Source organism: Engraulis encrasicolus, chromosome 17 (assembly GCF_034702125.1).
Source record: "Engraulis encrasicolus isolate BLACKSEA-1 chromosome 17, IST_EnEncr_1.0, whole genome shotgun sequence".
In the NCBI taxonomy this organism is placed as follows: domain Eukaryota; kingdom Metazoa; phylum Chordata; class Actinopteri; order Clupeiformes; family Engraulidae; genus Engraulis; species Engraulis encrasicolus.
This window is the reverse complement of record NC_085873.1, coordinates 14272499-14287186: the sequence shown is the minus strand read 5'-3', so window position 1 is coordinate 14287186 and position 14688 is coordinate 14272499. Positions and strand designations below refer to the sequence as shown.

The following is a 14688-nucleotide window of genomic DNA, read 5'->3' as shown; positions in this document are numbered from 1 at the left end:
GCAGATGTGCCGGCAGCACTAGACTAGAACTACACCTCTCTCACACTGGAGGACCCCTTTTGCACTCTTGTGTGTGTGCTGTGCATGCACGAGGAATCCCGCTACTTTCTGCACGCTGAGTATTCAGTGCCTGTCCGATCCAGGGAGCAGGGGTGACTCCTGCGCACTGTCACTCACAGCCACCACCCTCCTCCCGTGCAGGGGCGCTGTAACTTCACACCCAGGTAGCCAACGTCATTACCAAACTTGACGCGTGGGATGCCAACTTTTTTTTTTTTTTTTGGTTTTTGAAAATGCAGGGGCGCAGCAACGCTCGCGCATCAATGGCACGTTTCATTGGGAGTTTCAGAAGTCTCAGACAGAGCATCCCGAGACAGGACACCTCTGTGAAGCCAGTAGCTATGCGCTAACAGAGGCTCTTTTCAGTCGCAACAAGGCGTCATCTACCCAAGGAGAAAGTAGCGGCACCTCTGGAGTTGGCAGGTAGCCCACTCATCCGGAGCAATGAGCTCGGAGGTGCGAATCGTGGAAGCATCCAAGACAAGCGTGATATCACCTGTCAGCCTTCGTAAGCTCAGTTTTGGGAAGGTTGGGAGAAAACAGAGCAATGGATCTGTACAGTGAGTACATATCTTTTCTTTTCTTTTCTATTTTGGATGTTATTTTTTAATTTTTTAAATGATAGCTTACATCAAAAATAATAGGTGTAAAAACTGCACTCAAAATCACAAAGTAGCCTATATGCTAGAAAAGAGTCACAAGAGCGGAATAAGTTAGTTAGTTCGGTTAAAAACATCCACTGTTCCCATGACTTTTAAGTGTTTGGTATTTCACACCATAGCGCTACACATGTCTGTGCCCACTGCATGTTCCAGCTGTATTGGCGTTGATCTATCACCCACACACATGTACTGGAGGATGTGGGGTTTTGTTCAGTTCGCTCATTTAACAGCACAGACGTATTCAAAATATATAACCATTTTGAATATGTCATACCACTATGTCATTTATTGAATACAAGCGTATGAAGTGGAATATGTTTTCAAATAAGGACCTCCCTCCATCAGCCTCATGTGTACCATGAAAGCAAGAGATTATGACTTTCTTAATACATTAGTGTAAAATAAGAGCAACTTCATTGGAGTTTTATGTTCCCCATGTGACATTACGTTTGGCAGACACTTTTATGGACAGTTTACAGGCTGTCATGGGTAAACGGTTCAGGTGTCAGACTTGAAGCCCAAAGGTTGCCGGTTCGACTCCTGACCTGCCAGGTTGGTGGGGAGAGTAATTAACCAGTGCTCTCCCCCATCCTCCTTCATGACTGAGGTACCCTGAGCATGGTACCGTCCCACCGCACTGGTCCCTTGGGGTACCATTGAGGGCTGCCCCCTTGCACGGGTGAGGCATAAATGCAACATTGTTGTGTGCAGTGTGCAGTGTTCACTTGTGTGCTGTGGAGTGCTGTGTCACAATGGCAATGGGAGTTGGAGTTTCCCAATAGAGCTTTATCCAAAGCGATGGATGGATGTATGACATATGGAGTCATAATAGCATGGAAGGAATGTCTTTTATTACTACTCTGTAATCTACAATATGATTGAAAACATCTCACTCATCAGTGCCCGAAATTGCATTCAAGGGGAAGCTCATGAAAATAATGTAATGTAAGGAAAAATGAAATGTAATGTGGAATAAGCTTCAAACATATGATCTTTGCAGTGTAACAGGAATGGAATTCCATGTTGTGCGAAATAAAGAAGATTCTTATAATAACAGGCCTACAAATAATAATGATAATAATAATAATAATAATAATAATAATAACTAGAAAAGTGCTCCGAGATCACATACCTCCGCCAGGCATGGCATAATTAGATAATGGACAAAAATAATCACTTTGCCAATATGAACGACTATACCTATTCCTTTCAGAACTTTCAAAATGACACATTCATGTCAGTTCAGTCATTTGCAAAATCTACCTGCTTTGAAACCTTGTGATCACGCGCTGATAGAGCCTAATTAATGAAGGGAATGTAATGATTTTGACCAACAAAACTGAAACAACTACAGAAGGGTAAGGCCTCTTTTTTTGCCTACGATGGTAGCCTATATGCATCGTTCTCATGGGCCACTGGTTGGTCTTGGCGCTGTCGGTTGAAGCGGCATTTGCTTCCCCCCATTCCTCAAATCACTATTCACCGTTAATCAGTCCACGGGCATTGCTGTCGGAATTTGTGGTCTATCTCGCAACTGGGCTTGATTTTAAATTTAGTGAAGGGGGTGTTTGACCAGCATTGTGAACTTACACAGCCACAAATTCCATATTTTTGGCGATGGTAGGCTACCCAATTAATTCGACATTGTCAACCAAAATGATCTGCGGTGGTCACTGTCCATCTCGCAACAATTCACTTCCACTTCACACATATTTTAGGCAGCGGATTGATTTTACATGATTGTTTGTTAACTTCAACGAGGGTGTAGCAGGTTATAGGCTGCCTGCTGATGAGCAACTTTTTAGGTTGATAGCAGCACTGGTGTGGGAGCTGGCGTCAAAGGAGACAGTCCCACCCTGTTCCTTAGGAACCGTTTAGAATGGCGCAGGCTCACCCGTGTGGAATATTTGCCCGTGCTCGGCCATTATGCATGCTGTCCATTATTTACTGTCAATGCATGCTGTCGGACTTTATGATCCCTGTCCATCTCGCAAACAACTTGGGGTTATTTTTAAATGTAGCGAAGGGGATGTAATGAATTTTACCAGCATTGTGAATGTAGGCCTATAGTCATAAATTATTTTGGTAACGGTAGCCTAATTAATTCGACAGGATTGTGAACCTAAGTCACAGTCCACAACAGCATTGTGAACGTAGCCTACACAATCACATATTCCATATTTTTTGACAACGTAATTAATTCGACACCATTGTGAACCAAGCGATCTGCGGGGGTGGTCACTGTCCTTCTCGCAACAGCAATGATAACATAGGCCTAGTCTAGGCCACACATCAGAAATTGAATAATTTTGGTAGCGGTGGTAATTCATTTGACAGGACTGATTACTGCCTGCGGATGAAGGCTGCCTGCAGATGAACAACTTTTTAGGTGAAATGCACTTGGTGTTGGAGCTGGCGGCAGTCTCCCCTGTTCCTTGCTGAGAAAGGCGCAGACACGCCTCTGCTCAGTGCTCACCGTGCGCACCTTGTGGCAGGCAGTGGAATAGCAGCGAACTAACAAACAAACACAGACAACACACACACACAGAAACCCAGGCGATCACATAACCTCCTGGCGGAGGTAATAATAATAATAGGAACAAGAATAAGAAGAATATGCCAATATTCTATCCCTCCACAGCCTATAGGTTAGGTAAGGTAAGGTAAGGTAAAATGTATTTATATAGCGCTTGTCACAGACAAAACAGTCACAAAGTGCTTTACCATAGTGCAAGAAATAAAAAAAATGCAAGTAAGCATCACCACACAACATTATAAAAAGGAGAGCCTAGGTGCTCCCATTTGTCACAAGTATAAAACATCCACATATATAGGCGTGGAAAGGCAGCTAGGCCACCACTTTCAGTTGTTCCAATAACAGGCAAGTCCGCCTTCAACCTCCAGGGCGGATAAAGAGTAAAACTCCATAGTGTTGCCTTGTACATCACCTGGGAAATCCCATGCTGCCTTGCACGACCATTCCCATCTGAAGGACAGCATGGAAACCCTCGCTGAAATCTTCACCTGAGTTTGAGAACCCAAGCACAAAAACGGGGAGGGAGAATAAGACATGTTATTTGACAAACAAAAGCTTGTAGTTCGTTTACATGTCCATTAATAGGATTTTTTTTAACCATTCTTCACCAATGTATTTTTGGAAGAATGGTCAAAAATTCCTATAAACACACTCCTCAACCTTGTGGGCAGCCTTCCCAGGTGACTTGAAGCTGTAATAGCAGCAAAAGGTGGACCGATAACACACTAAACCCTATGGTTTAAGAATGGGATGACAATGAAGTTCATATGTGAGTCAAGGCAGGTTAGTGAAAACTTTCGTCAATACAGTATAGTGTTAGCCTGATCATCATCAACTTTCAAATCTCTTCGAGACTTGGTCTGACCAAGAGCATAACAATTAACATTTCCCAAACTGCATTTCCCAAACGGCCTCCCTTAGTTTGCTAATGATTGTTTGCTTCCAACAAAGTGGGAGGAGTTCCCGTATTTGCGGGAACTCAGAAAGTACTTGCATTGCTCTTGACCTGACTGGTAGTAACGCTGAAGCTGTTGCGTCACTAGGAGGGCACGGCCTGGCTAGTATAGTGTAGTCTGTTGCCACCCAGCCTTGCACACAGAGTGACCTGCACTTCAACACCCTTCATGGGCTAAAACTGATACCTGTACCTGTATGTTAGGAGCAGCAGCAGCGGTTCTGTGGTCCAGAGGAGAGACAATTTCACTTCCAGCCTGCAGGACAGGGATGTCAAACTCAAAATCAAAATCTGGAATGAATTTACGGGCCTCATATGCTAAATTTGATTAACACATTTGCTTAATAAATTTGCAGATTTCCCTAACAAATTCCCATCATACGTGTATATGGTAGTTCAAAATGCGCTTGCGTATATTCTGTTGTGTATGTTGTGAAATGTTTCACTAGTGAGTCCACTCACATGCCTGTGATACACTACATTTTGTGTTACCATCAAGTTACAGTGTATTAACAGTGTTATGTTGGCCGACTGCAAGACACATTTGAATTTGAATGATCTCGCAGGCTGAATAAAAATTACCCCACTGTCCAGATTTGACCCCCTGTGCCTTATAGTTTGACATCCCTGCTGCAGAGAGACCAAGGAGGAAAACTATTTACTGTTCCTTTAAGAAGAATGACATGTTGCATGCCTGCTTTAATTTGTTTGTTGTGTTTTTTCTGACATCTGTGCTGTCTTGTGTCTGCCAAAGACTTAAATTTCGGCTTTTTTCGCACACCTCAGCTGGCAGGTGCGTCGGAGATGGCACCATGGGTCACTCAGCAATAGTTTAAAAAACTCCCGCACACTGACCATTTCGCAGTTCTTTCTTTAATAAACGATGTTTCGGTACTAGACCTTCATCAGGCAATCCTTCATGATGAAGGTCTAGTACCGAAACGTCGTTTATTAAAGAAAGAACAGCGAAATGGTCAGTGTGCCGGAGTTTTTTAAACTTCTGCCAAAGACTTGAACATTTTTGGTCGAGATTCATTTGGTAATGTACTGTTGGAGGAAGACCTCTGTAGCCTCATAGGGCCATTTACCGTTTACTGACAAAACTGTACCTCTGTGTTTTTTAATGTGTTAAATTACACAATTAGATAACATCTGTATCTGTATAGCATTTCTAATTTATATCTTCCCTACATACCTCCTTCTTCTTAACTCTCTGGCCCTGTATTTGTATATATAGCATCTATTTTTGTATTTTTGTGCATGTTGAATGTGTGATACTGCTGCGACATGTGAATTTCCCCATTATGGGATGATAAAGGGCATACTTAATTACTTACTTACTTGAAAACTACTTCATAACAACACTGCCATCACATTAGAGAGAGCATGAAGTAGCGGATTAAGACTTGGGCTGTACCAATTTGGTAACAACAAGTTTATTTATAATACAGACACTGTAGAAAGGGTTTTAAATGAGGAGATATGCAAAGAGAATGAATAATAGACGGATCTGGTGCCACACGGATGTCTATTTTCCGTCATTTATTTTGTTCAGTGCAGTAAGACTTGTACGTATAAGGGCCAAAACATACCAAGGCGGAACGGAACGGTCGCAGGACGGACGCGGTCTTTCTGCTTAGTTTTGGCCGGCGTGCTTTTCTCTGCCTTGCACACTGACAGCGTCGGCGTGCGCGGCCAGTCCTATTCAAAACCCTAGCCACAGCCAAAGCTAGCATGCTACTTTGCCATTCATTTGAATGAGACACCGCCGGTCGCCGGCGTGAAAAATGCGCTCGAGTTCTATTTTCCAAATGCAGCGCGGCGCGGAGCCGGCTCCCGCGCCGCTGACGCCCGACTACCGCCGGTTGGTGTGTAAGGACAGATAGGTTTCAATGTATTTTCACCGACGCCGGTAAAAAACGTGGCCGTTCCGCGACGCTTTACCGCCTTGGTGTGTAAGACCCCTAATTTAGTCCTGCTCTGGTTGCACCGGATTGTTAATTCAGGTGCTGTTTCCACGTAGCAGGAAATTTTTTTAGCAAGGTATTTTTTTCTCTTGTTAGGTGTAAACGCAACAGATGGATTAAAAAAAATCCTCCATTGTAACAAATGTTTTTGAGCCCCCTAAATAGGATATTTTTTTCTCCTGCTTTTCATACCTGAATTTTAAATATCTGCTACGTGGAAACGGAAGGCCAAAATCAATGCAAAACCAATACAACCAGGAGAAAAAAATATCCACATTTAAAAATATCCAGCTACGTGTAAACAGCACATTAGAAGCGCCGAGTGCATATCTCCTTTGTTTTTAATGAATAATAGACTATTGTGTGGCTGGCATTGTATGGTTCAGGAGGTGGCAATACCTTTGTCCAGGAATTACTGCTGCTGAACGTGATGCTATTGGGCAAATAACAGACACATTAAAACTTACACCATCCCTGGCACCCAAACACACCACCCAATCCTATTAAGCTACGCTATACAGGCAAAGTTCACAAACTGAGAAAATGCCCTAAATCGGGTCATGCAAGTCCCGAATAGTCACAAAATGAAGTTATATATACATACAGTTATACATTCATTTTCCACTCTAAACTCAATTTGGCTTTCGGCTTTGTATCTGGATAGGGTACCCACACACAAGACAGTACACATTGCAGTCAGTTAAACGTAATAAAGTAAGTTGCTCAGCTGCCTTAAGTTTGTAAGTTAACTCAACTTGAGAAAGCCTCGAGTTCAGCTAAGTCTTTGAGTTGAGTTAACCTATGAGCTGGTATAGGGGTATGAGACTGGATTAGAATCAACGCGCTACATGTTTCCCCAAAGAGCTTTACGCTAGAGTGAGGTTTGTTGTATAGAAGGAAACTGACCCCATTTTGAATCCCAAAAGTACTCGTCTCAAGTCCACAAGGATCCAGTGTGTTTCGCCTAAGTCAACCTCATTGTTGAACATAGCTGATCTGTGGTCAAGTGTTTGGAGTTTTGAGGTGGAAATGTCATAGCAGTCGGTATTGTACTTGTTTTGCTGTCAAACGTTGAGAGCCAAAAAAGAAAACATGGAGGTGAAAGCAAACAAAATGAAATATTCATGGATTTGTTGGTTGTTGAAGGCAACAGGAGCTGCTGTGCTGCAGCTTATGCTGTGATACCTCTCACACAAAGAATGTAGGTGGGTCGCACAAGGAGAGAAAAAAGAGCCCTGTGAGTTAGCAAGTAAGAAGATTAATGGATTTTTGCAACCCAACAATCAAGAGTTTATTCTTTGATTCACTCTCGGAGGGAGCGGAGCGCTGCACAGAAAGGAAAACAGGAGCACACTTGTAAAGAGAGCACTGAACTGGTGTGTTTTTCTTTTCTTTTCTTTTTTGTATTTGATTTGTGCTAAAACAAAAAAATCTACTTTTTACGGTTATTTTTAAAATTATTTCCAAGTGAAGAAAAGTGCTATAGGTGGCAGTTTAGTTGTGTTTCTGGACAGAAAAGGACAGACGAATCACAACAGGCCTCTCCATCTCTCCGTTCGGCTAGACGCTACGGTAGGTCCCACAGAAGAGGGAAAAAAGCCTGGCGCTTGTGTCTACACTAAAGTGACATTTTGGACAGGTACGCTGTAAAACATTGCAGAGAGTTGAACGTAAAAAACGTAGTTCCTCAAGCTTAAGCTACCTTAAGTTTGTAAGTTTACTCAACTTGAGAAAGCCTGGAGTTGAGTTAAGTCTTGAGTTGAGGTAACTTACAAACTTAAGGCAGCAGGTCAACTTGCTTTTTTATGCTTAACTGGTTTTCAATGTTTTACAGTGTAGGGCATGGTGATTTTTTATTCGTCGTATTCATCGGCAGTCATCGTCTTAGGGGTGGTGGTTTGACATATGTGTGTTCCGCTTATTAGTTAGTGTAGCTCTCCACCATCCACACAAAGGCCAGGCACACACACACAAACACACACACACACACACACACACACACTCCCTGCCAGGGCCACGTTAACTCACAGGGTAGATATTGCTGCAGCTTAGGGGCCCCCACCTGCCAGGGGGCCGCCGGATGGCCGAGGGGCGGGGGACTGTAGGGGGCAGAATTGTAACAAGATGCATTATTCAAAATTTTGTCTGGAAATACGTATGTTATTCTTAGTTCCTGGCTATGTCATTTTGCCGCAAAATTTGCCCTCTGTGGGGGCCTCCATCAACCTGTAGCCTGGGGGCCCCAGCCCATCTTTAATCTGACCCTGCTCTCTGTGTGTGTGCTTCCAGTGGCTCCAGCACCACCACCACCAACCGGTTAGTGTAGTTGGTGTGGCTCTCCGCCACACACACAAGCACACACACGCACACACACACACACACACACACACACACACACACACACACACACACACACACACACACACACACACACACACTCTCCCTTCTCATGTCGAGGGAAGATGCTGTAGGGGAAATATTGTATGTTATGAAAAATGATTTTTAAATATCTCTCTCTCTCTCTCTCTCTCTCTCTCTCTCTCTCTCTCTCTGTGCTTCCAGAGGGGCCACCACCGCCAGCCCCACCAACAGCAGCCGGTCGTTGGAGAGCGGGGACTCCGGCCAACGTCAAAGGCAACCGTCCAAGAGCAGGGTCCGCCGGCACCACCACCGGCTCTCGGCCGTCTTCAGTCGCAGCTTCTCCACATTGGGCCGCGGCAGCAGCGGCGGAGGGGGATACTACTACGGCATGGCATCCGATGGCGGAGGAGGGGGAGGTGCAGGGGGCGGCGAGGACGGAGGAGGACACCTGGTGGCCGACGACCCTGCCGAGCTGTCCAATCAGGTAGTGACAAGGCTGGACTGGTCATCTGGCAGACAGGGCATGCCGGGCATTTTCCTGGCGGGCTGGATTTGTAATCTGGCATACATAGCATTTTCCCAGTGGGCCGAAATTGCAGCCAGTTAAATGTAAAAAAGTAAGTTGAATTGCTGCCTTAAAGCGATGGTTCGGAGTAGAATCACCCTAATGCCATTTGAACCGTGACACCCATCCACCTTTACACCCGAAGTGTTTTCTGCCGCAGGCTTACATCAACAGAGTTGCCGTGTTATTCGATGTTTATTCCGGTTAGCTTGACTCAAGCGCATATGGATACTGGGCACCGTCTCCAAACTTTCCCCACAAAAATAACATGTCATGACACCAAACTTCTGCAGTAGCACAAATATGGTCTGTACTCACGAAACGAAGCATTTGGAAGTTTGGAAATAGTCCAGGAGTTTATTATTATCAACACAAGCCGAATAGCTTCTCTGCTGCTAAAGCTGCGCCAACGTTACTTCCGTCATCTAAGACAAGCATGTAAGAGTCCTCAACGAAGCTCATAATATGCACAATGAAAAGTGAATTCAGCATCAGTATTGATAACGAAAATCCTTGTCTAATTGATAGTAGGTAAGATTTGAAATATCTTTTAAGTATTGCCTTGAAAATATAAGCCTTAATCACAATTCAGTGAAAACTTTTTTAACACTCTCGTCTGGAAGTTTGTTGAAGACTTTTACGGGCTTGTCTCATATGACGGAAGTAACGTTGGCACAGCTTTAGCAGCAGAGAAGCTATTCAGCTTGTGTTGATAATACTAAACTCCTGGACTATTTCCAAACTTCCAAATGCTTCGTTTCGTGAGTACAGACCATATTTGTGCTACTGCAGAAGTTTGGTGTAATGACATGTTATTTTTGTGGGGAAAGTTTGGAGACGGTGCCCAGTATCCATATGCGCTTGAGTCAAGCTAACCGGAATAAACATCGAATAACACGGCAACTCTGTTGATGTAAGTCTGCGGCAGAAAACACTTCGGGTGTAAAGGTGGATGGGTGTCACGGTTCAAATGGCATTAGGGTGATTCTACTCCGAACCATCGCTTTAAGTATGTAAATCAACTCAACTCGAGAAGTTGAGCCTAAGTTAAGTCTGGGGTTGAGTTAACTTAACAAATTTAAGGCAGCAGGGCAACTTTACGTTATACTTGCTTGCAATGTTTTGCAATGCCTACAGGGCATTTTCCCAGTGGGCCACCGGTCCTCAAGGGCCGATGCTGTTGCTTTTTGTTTATTTAGTTTGTTTTCTGGCAACTTACGCACAGCAGGGCAACTTTTTTATGTTTATGTACTTTTTTATGCAATTTTTATGTTTAACTGGCTTGAAATGTTTGACAGTGCCTACAGGGCATTTTCCCAGTGGGCCACCAGTCCTCAGGGGGCGATGCTGTTGCTTTTTGTTGCTTTGTTTGCTTGTTTTTCCTTAGAGACTGGCCCTCTATGTAGATGGGGCGGCCCATTTCTCTATCTTTAATACAGGCAGTGGACTGAGCTAATCAGAATATCGTAGAAAAGCAGGGGGGCTGTGTGAGGGGCTGGTTTATCACAAAAAAATGCCCGAGCTGTTTGTCGGTCCCAGTCCAGCCTGGGGTAGGGGTGTAAATCTGAGCCTGCGATTCGATATCGACATCTTAGGCCAGGGATGTCAAACTCAGGCCCGGGGGCCAAATTTGGCCCGCGGAGCCATTTTATTCGGCCCGCGAGATCATTTCAAATGTGTATTACAGTTGGTCCACATACACCATTAATGTACAACGTAACACAACTTGACGTAACACACTTTTGCAGAGACTAATATGATGGGAAAGAGTGTATGTGAAATTTAACTATTGGTATGAAGTGCATGCATGCACAATTTTAGTCCTTTTTTGAAAATAATCGTTGCGTTCCGCCNGCGACTTCGTTCCAGATTTTGATTTTGGCCCTCAGTCAATTTGAGTTTGACACCCCTGTCTTAGGCCAACGATTTGATTATTTTCAATGCTGTGCAATTAGATTTTTTAAACCTTACAGGTTAGGCTTAAGTGTGAAATGTTAAATAAATTAACAAAAGCCAAAATATCTGCATGCATTTTAGTTGAGGAATATCGTATGAACCTTACAAAATGAGTGCAATAACAACAAAAATTCAATAGCTGTTTGGGACAAATCATTTAAATTGAATCGCCAACTCTCGGACCGATACATCGATTCAAAATTAATTATTACACTCCTCCAATCAGGTGACGGCCCCAGGGATCCTGAAGATCTTTGGCAACGAGATCTGTGAGGGGGCGAACTACAAGAGTGTGCTGGCTACCACACAGTCCAGCGCCAAGGAGCTTGTGAAAGAAGCACTGGAGAGGTGAGGAACAACATAGTTCTTTTTTGTTGTCATAATGTATTGTGTTCTATGTTGACGTTATCATTTAGAAATCCTTGATTAAAAGCATGTGATTATAATGCCTCAATATAATACCCATATAGCTTAGTAGGGCAGCCAGAAGTCGTCTAGCACCCCCCCCCCACACACACACACACACACACACACACACACACACATCTGTGCACAACACTGTCTTCACTGGAATCTACACACCTGGTTTAGAAGGCCCAAAAGGTTAGCCATACAAAAAAGTGAGAAAGTCTTGACATTTTTCTTTCATGCCTAAGAAGACCACTCATGAGTCTTGCTCATGGATTTAAAATCCTGGATATGTGCAGGGGTGGATTATGACTCCATGGGTCCCTGGGCCAGACAACAAGAAAGGCCCGCCTCCATGTTGCTAGTTTACAAAATAATTTAGGCCAGATGTTTGAGAATCCTAAGTGGTTGATGCTTGTCCCCGTGATTTTGTATGTAGGAATAGAATGGAAATATAGAGGCTTGGGCCTCAGGGCCCCCTTGGCTCTTGGGCCCCTGGGCCTGGGCCCTGTCAGTAATCCGCCTTTGGATATGTGTGTGTGCTTCAGCTGTACTCAGCAGGAGTTTAAAGCACGGGTTGTTTCCACAATGAGGTGAGGGAAACTGAGGAATTCACAACGAAGAGAATCAATGTAGACGAATCGGTCTCTGATTGTCATTCAACAGAACACCACAGAGCCTCATAGAAAAATGTGAAAGAGTGTGAAATTGTTTCAAAATGTCTTAAAGACTTCAATTTAAAAGCTGCAGTAGGAGATTTGCTCTTGGATGCCGTTGAAAGATTTCCAGGGGGAGGCAAGAAAATGAAACCCCCAGAATAACAGCCAGGTCCGCTGACAGCTTTTGACCACAAGGCCTGGGACAAAGCCATTTGAAAGGCCCCGCCCCACTCAATACATTCAATGTAATAGGGAGCCCCCTCTCCCTGGGCCCATAAAAACTGACCCCTTTGCCCCTGCAGCGTTGGCTTTCCGGGTAACAGCCGCAATGTTTGTGACGGTAACACGTTGTGACAAGAGGGTTGAAAATGCATGAGTACGACGAGCCACATTTCACATGCTGAGGAGGCGAATATCTCTCCAGCATAAACTATTAGAATTTCCACCAGGGGAATGCAGAGCCACGCAGCAAACATGCTGTGAGACAGACAGACCCGACATCTGCAGACTCCCGCATTCTTTCTCTGTCTCTTTCTTTTCACGGTTATGTGACCAGATATTTAAGAGGATTGGGCTGACTTATTTCCTATTCTATTTTTTTTTCTTTTCTTTTCTTTTCTTTTCTCTTCTCTTCTCTTCTCTTCTCTTCTCTTCTCTTCTCTTCTCTTCTCTTCTCTTCTCTTCTCTTCTCTTCTCTTCTCTTCTCTTCTCTTGCACAGCGGAGATCAAAGTAGACATCTCTCCAGACTGGTGTTATAGTGGCTGTCTTTGTCACAGTAATAGCCTGCATTAGTCAGCAATATATTATTCACTCTATGAATGGAAACAATCTAATACAGAGAGGCACAGTATTCATTCTGGCATGGCATCAGGGCAGCCTGGTGGAGTGAATCCATAATAAGTCATGGGGGGCTGGTGATTGGGTTTGATTTGTTGTGACTGACTGGATGATGTCAATCGGATTTTGTAGCTGGAATAGGTGAATCATGCCTTTCTAAGAAATAATGCTAATTTGCATGTACGATTACATTACGAATGATTATGTATGTTACATTACATTACACTGAGCTGATGCTGTTATCAAAAGTGACTTACAGTTGTTATCTTTCAGGGAATTTGTTACCATCCCTGGAGTAATGTGGGGTTAGGGCCACTTCAGTCATGGATAGATAGATGTGGATGGGGGTCAGGGGGGATTTGAACTACTAGCAGTGGAGTGCACAGACATTTTGGGGGGTATGTGCTGGGGGGGTGGGGGGTGGGGTTGACTTCCGGCAGCCTTCCTAAGCTATGGATGCTATATTATATATCAAGACATCATTATCTTTAGTAGTAGTAGTAGTAGTAGTACCTTTGTTATCCCCCATGGGGGAAATTTCTTAAAGGGACACTCCACCCATTTGTATTAGGCTTTCCATTGCTAGACACCCAGTCATACTTTTGAATGGTCGTGCAACACTCTCTCAATTCCCCCTGAGACAGGAGAAATCCGTATTCACCTCTTAACACTTCCTCCTACAATGATGTAAAAATCGTCATTTTGCATCATTGTAGGAGGAAGTGTAAGAGAGGTGGATTTCTGTTGAGACTACAAGCCTTTATCCCACCCTTTCAACCCCGCCCATAGGGGGTTGGACCTAATGCACTAACAGACCTTTCACAGATCAGTGTGCCAGTGCTTTTGAAATCACTGGCATAGAGCTCCTAAATCACCCGGAAACATGTAGCAGACTGTAGTATTTCTTGTTAGCATTTAAGGATTTTCCGGCTCCCAGCGACGACGGTGGGGAATGGGGACCAGTCTCAAATAAGGTGTGTGTGCAAACACGCGATTAGCGAACCCCCGCAAACTGACGAGGGCATTACAAATAGGCTGTAGCGATGACATGATTGATCATTTTTGTGTCAAACGCCGACATAAATACGATGTTGCTATCACATGCTTAACCCGGAAAACTGGCAGACTACAGGAGGGAGATTTCACGAGCCGTGACCATGGTAACCCACGGCAAACCGCCACAAACCTTCCTAGTACGAGACTTTGGAAATACTTCTAACTAAGCTCTGATACAGGTTGTTTTTCACTCCTGGTAACACTCTTTTGATAAAACGTAAATAGTGCCATAACTGCAATTACTCCAATCGCCTTGGTTTAGTAGTATACTTTCAAAACTTACCATCGAGGAGAAGTTTGCTCATGCGACTATAGCTCACGCGAGAATGTGAGATGTAGTTCCCAAAAATTCACGAGTAGCCAAGGTATAGCAACATTACTTTATTATCGTTATGTTTAGGTTGACAAATACACACGTGTTGTTGTGCTGCTCCATTTGTTACCAAGGAAAGGATGCAGGAATAGGCGAATGACGGCTGTTAACGTTTGTCTTATATTTTTGTTAGCCCAATGTTAAAACATATATTCCTGGAAACCGGATTTCTGTGAAAATGCTAATCCACGCATACAACTCGTCGTCACCCACTTAGGAGCTCTATTGAGGCTCCAGTAAGTCACTGGCAGAGCTGCCTAGGTGTGGCCTGTGGAACTGGAGCATTGCAATG

General features: G+C 44.0%; 1 protein-coding gene across 2 annotated transcripts in view; it reads left to right on the top strand.

Annotated features, from left to right (window-relative positions):
• The window catches only part of radil2b (Ras association and DIL domains 2b), an 80232-nt gene continuing 65544 nt past the window's right edge, over positions 1-14688 (top strand). For both annotated transcript variants that reach the window (XM_063221800.1, XM_063221799.1), the window contains exons 1-3: positions 1-620; positions 8743-9025; positions 11289-11410. In XM_063221800.1, the coding sequence (XP_063077870.1) occupies positions 505-620; positions 8743-9025; positions 11289-11410 (521 nt within the window). In that variant the 5' untranslated portion in view covers positions 1-504. The remainder of the gene's footprint in view (positions 621-8742; positions 9026-11288; positions 11411-14688) is intronic.